At 50.2% G+C, this 5,000-nt stretch overlaps 1 protein-coding gene across 1 annotated transcript in view; it reads right to left on the reverse strand.

The window, feature by feature from the left end:
• The window catches only part of ca8 (carbonic anhydrase VIII), a 23,800-nt gene that overhangs the window by 4,003 nt on the left and 14,797 nt on the right, over positions 1–5,000 (reverse strand). The window contains exon 8 of the mRNA XM_080011677.1: positions 979–1,228. Within this exon, the coding sequence (XP_079867803.1) occupies positions 1,094–1,228 (135 nt within the window). The 3' untranslated portion in view covers positions 979–1,093. The remainder of the gene's footprint in view (positions 1–978; positions 1,229–5,000) is intronic.

Below are 5,000 nucleotides of genomic sequence, written 5' to 3' on the forward strand. Positions count from 1 at the left end.
TTTTTTTTTTAAAGTCACATGGAAGGTTTGTCCCACATCTGACATTTTAAGGGCCAAAGTTAAGAGACATCGACAAACTATTTGGTTCTTTCTTTCCGAACCCACTTCCCTTCTATGCCCTCAATAGTCGGAGGCCCGGACCCCAGCCTAATTTGTCATTTTCATCCTTTGCTCCCCCTCGGAGCGCGGACACAATGCCCGTCCTCCCCCGCCGCACTGCGGCCCTGCTAAAACAGGGGCCCCTCCCCGGGCCGGGTCCCGGTTGGGCGGCGTAACTGGGTTAGCCCGTTCCTTCAAACCACTTCAGGGTCCGTTATTCTACGCTCGGTCCCGGGGGGAACCGGGAACCCAGAAATATCAGGGAGAGCCGGCACGTCCCCGCTAAGCCGTTACTCGGCGCGGGAAACTGAAAAGCCATCTTCATTTCAGGGACGGGGACATCTTGGCAACAGAGGCAGCGTTGTTTGGATGGTGGGACGGTTTTCAAGTTGCTTTGTCACGCAGGTCATTTCAACGAAACAGCTTCATTTGATTTGAAGTTCGTATTGTACTTGTATAAATAACAGCTGAAGGGGTTGCAGCATTACATCCTGGGGTTACGTGGGGGTCGGGCTCCTGCTTGCGCCGCTGTGGCCGCCGTTCTGCCGCTGTTTGTTGCAGAACGGGAACCAAAGTCGCCCGAGAGGTTTTCGTCGTTTCAATTCCCTTTCCTGCGCTGACTGATCCAACCGACGGGGTCTGACCGCGCACGTGAACGAGTGAATGTGCATTCTGCATGCCATTGCGCAACACCTTCACCAGAGAGGCTGTGTGCAAGCCGAGGACCGGGTGGAGCATTGCACTCCCAGCGACTTCTACCTTTTATGCATCAGTTTTGTTTTTTTTTTTTAAAGGAAAGAGAGAGAACGAAATGCATGATGGGTAAAGTGATGTTGGGGAATACCAGTGTTCCCGTTCGGAGCGCTCAGCAGGACTCACCTCTCACACACGAGCGCCCGTAAGGTCTAGTGGGTTTTCTTCACGGGTTAAAGGCGGGGCGGGTGAGGGCGGGTGAGGGCGGGGGAGAGCGGGTGGGGGCAGGGGAGGGGGGGTGTCACTGGAAGGCCGCTTGGACCGTCCTGTCGCTGAGCGGCTGCGTGGGACGGAAGTTGTCGCCCAGCATGCCGTCGTTCCCCTCGCGAAGCTCCGCCCCCTTGACGTGGGAACGCAGCCTGCGGAACTCCTCGATCTGGAGGGAGAGAGCGAGAGATGGAGGGAGAGATGGTGGGAGGGAGAGAGAGAGAGAGAGAGACAGTGGGAGGGAGGGGAGAGAGAGAGAAAGCGAAAGAGATGGAGGGAGGGAGAGAGATGGAGGGAGAGAGAGAGAGAGAGAGAGAGAGAGAGAGAGAGAGAGAGAGAGAGAGAGAGAGAGAGAGAGAGAGAGAGTGTTATTTTTGGACATAACCGTTTCCTTGGACCATATCTCAAGGCAACCTGCGTAACAAGAACACATCTTAATGAGCTTGTGTCCCAAGTTGAGACCAAACATTCAATTAATATTCCTCATTTTCTGGCTGACAAAAGCCCTGATTTATAAATATATACATGTGGGCTGGTGCTGGGAGGGGTGGGTGTTCAGGGGAGGGCCACAAGAAAAAGGTCAATTAAAGAATGGCCTGTTTTTTTGGCAACCCAAGCCCCATCAAAACAGGAGAAGCTGATTACCACCTGGAACAACAGAAAACAGCTCGGGCCGCGCTGAGAAGTTCCCGTTTCCTTAAAGGGCATTTATCAGGGTTTTCCCACGGCTGGATTCCCCCGGTTCTCCCCGCTGGGCGGCATCGAAGTCCCAAAAACAAAACCGATTGAACAATGTCCTCGGGGTGCGACACAGAGTGCGTCCCCCCCGAAAACGCGACGGCGTTTGTTTGCGTTTCATCCCCACGTTCGGTGCGCCGCGATGGGTCGCCGGGCAGTGGGTTGGGGGCTCCTTTCGATTGGAGACCATCCAGTGCAAACTTCCCCCGGGAGGAAGCGCCACCCGCCCCCCCCGGTCGTCGTGGCGCGTCCATTAGCCGGGACCGAAAAAAAAAAAAAAGTTAAACGTGACCAAAGGCAAACACGGGCCGGATTTGCGTCGCCACCCATACGAAAGCTGTGAAGCGCGTGGAGGCCCTGAAGCAAGGCGGCCACGCCGCCGGACTCAGCTCTCTCACAATATTGACTCGCGTCTCGACCGTGGGGGGGGAACCGGGGGAGGTTGACGGAGGAGATAAGGCGCGGAGGAAAACCCGGTGCCTCCAGTTACCAGTTACTCATGAGCACTTCAGCACAGACACACACAGACACACACACACACACACACACACACTACACGATTAGACCGAGGGCTGGGTATCATTAGTATTCGATAATATTAACCCAAACAAAAAATGTGTAAATTAACATCAAAACTGAACTTAAACCTTTTCTTTAACCTCACTGTATAAACTATGTACGAAATTATAATCAGCAGTCATCTTAGAACAGGCTGAACTACTACTAAAAGTGGCCGCACAGCAAATAAGCAACGCTATTTCGATTCCGCCCACGCCTCCGCTTCATGGAAGAACGTTCCAGCCGCACAGAACCGAATCCACCGGGTGGCACCGTGACCCGCTCGCCGACCCCGCGCATTCTTGTTCCATGTCCGCTGCTTGTACGGCCCTGATTTAAGAAACGCTGCGTGTCCCTTTTCCTTCCTCTGAGCGGAACCAAAACCAAAACTGAAATACGTTTTCACAATAATAATAATAATTAAAAAAAAAAAAACGCTTCATTCGTAGCTAAACTGAAATCTCCGGCTGAATACACTGAAAATTAAAGGAGATCTTGAAATAGTCTCGGCACTTATATTAATTTAAAAAGTGGAACTTACATCCAATAATACACAAGGCACAACACGTTAAGTTGCTGTGATCGTGACAGATGCTGTTTTTATGCTCATCTATTTTAATACGTTTCCTTATTGATTTCTACTTTGCACATTAATAGTTGTTTTAATTATTTTTCATTAACTATTCATTATTTTAAAGGGGACCTATCATGCTCCTTTTTACACAAGTTCATATATGTCTCTGATATCCCCGAAATGTGTTTTTGAAGTTTTTTTTGCTGAAAATGCCACTCAGATTGTGCATTCTAACCGTTGTGACATGCCTCCAAACCGTCCCGTTCCAGAACGGGCTGTTTTTTGTGGGAGGAGCCTCCCTCCCGAGGCCCCCAGTTCCGTCAGCCGATGGGGTTGAGCGTTACTTCCAAGCTCCGTTGGGATTAGTCCTTAAACTTTCACTGATTTCACCTCATCAGTCGCCCAAATTGTGTCCCTGAACAAATTTGAGGTGAGAAATAAGCAATTCAGTGACTGAATGTTCACTGGTATTAGATCTCCAAGGCCTCGTTGAAAAGTTTGCTCCCACTGCCGCTGTCATGCTTCAAGCTCGTGGGGGACACGGCGTGCAGGGACATTTTTTTCCCCCTTCATGTAAACGTCAGAAAATAAAATTAAATGAAACAAAAACATCGACAATAAATAACACTATTTTCATTGGTTTTTGTTTGGGGGAAACGCGCGGCGGAATAACTTTTTAAACACTTACATTTCCATCGTCTGCATTTTATTCACGGACAGTCGAGATTAATTCCTCTTTCCTTCAAAGGTGCGTTTGCTGGGTTGCTCAGATGGAGGGCGGCTGTGTGCACAAGCGCTGAAAAAGTGAGTTTTGGATAATAGTTCTCCTTTAAACGCTGTTCTCGCGTGAATGTTTTTAATTTTTTGTTGGCCTTGACCTGTTTCTGAGTTCATCTTTCTATGCGGATGTTTGCCGAATTCATCCTTCAGCGCCGGATTCAGGCGCTGAAGGATGAAGCCCGCTGTCGTGCTGTGAGTGCCTCGCCCTTATAACACGCACGCACGCACGCACACACACACACACACACACACACACACACACACACACACACACACACACACACACACACACACACACACACACACACACACACACACACACACACACACACACAAACCCCACACTCCACCTCACAAACATAAGTATAGGGCTCAATTTTGGAATGAATAATTACGTGCACACCAAGGGCACGCCAAGCATCGCGCGTGTGGTGCCCTGGAGACGAATCGCAGGCTCCGGTGCAGACAGGGGTGAGGGCGGGGCACCCGGCCCTCCATCTGGACCTGCGCCTCCGTGCGCGGCGTGCCGTACGTTCAAAGGCCAGCGAGATGAAACGATAAAATGATTGCGCTGAAGGAGCGCGATGTTCCATCCTTTCACAGGGGGCAACATATAGCGGGGCGACCAAATCGGTGGCGGGATTTCAAATATAGGCCGAAGGCCCGCGTGAGGGGGGTTCATTGATTGGTCGCTGCTTTAAAGTGAGGTGCTGAACGCCAGAGAGCCGCCACCCAACCAGTTTTTCCATTTTGTTTATAGCCAGAGAGGGAGAGAGAGAGAGAGAGAGAGAGAGAGAGAGAGAGAGAGAGAGAGGGAGAGAGAGAGAGAGAGACGGTGGAAGTGGAAGAGTAAAAAAGGCGTGGTCAAAAAATGTGTTTGTTTGTTTTGGGCACGTATTTGTCTCAGCCCGTGTATCAACCCTGCAATGAAAATATATTTAAATGAATGAAGAAAAAAAACAACAAAAAAACAAACTTTTTTTGCTTTTGTGCCTGAACTGGTGGAGCGGGGTCGGGCGGTCCCGGAGCCTCGTCTTGGGTGAGCGCGGTGCGAAACCGAGAGCTTTGACCTTTACCTTAAAGCTTAACACCTTCTGCTCACACCCCTGGAGGGATCAGTCCAGGAGAGCTGTACTGTCCACAGCGGCACGGGGAGGAGGAGGAAAACAACTGTTTAAACTAACGGTGTCGGATACAGTGTGTAGTAGTAGTGGTATAATAATAGTAGTAATAGTACTAGGCCTATTAATGTACAAAAACTATAAACTAGTATGCCTGAATCATTTCTTCC

Source organism: Zeus faber, assembly GCF_960531495.2.
Source record: "Zeus faber genome assembly, chromosome: 12".
Taxonomy (NCBI): Eukaryota; Metazoa; Chordata; class Actinopteri; order Zeiformes; family Zeidae; genus Zeus; species Zeus faber.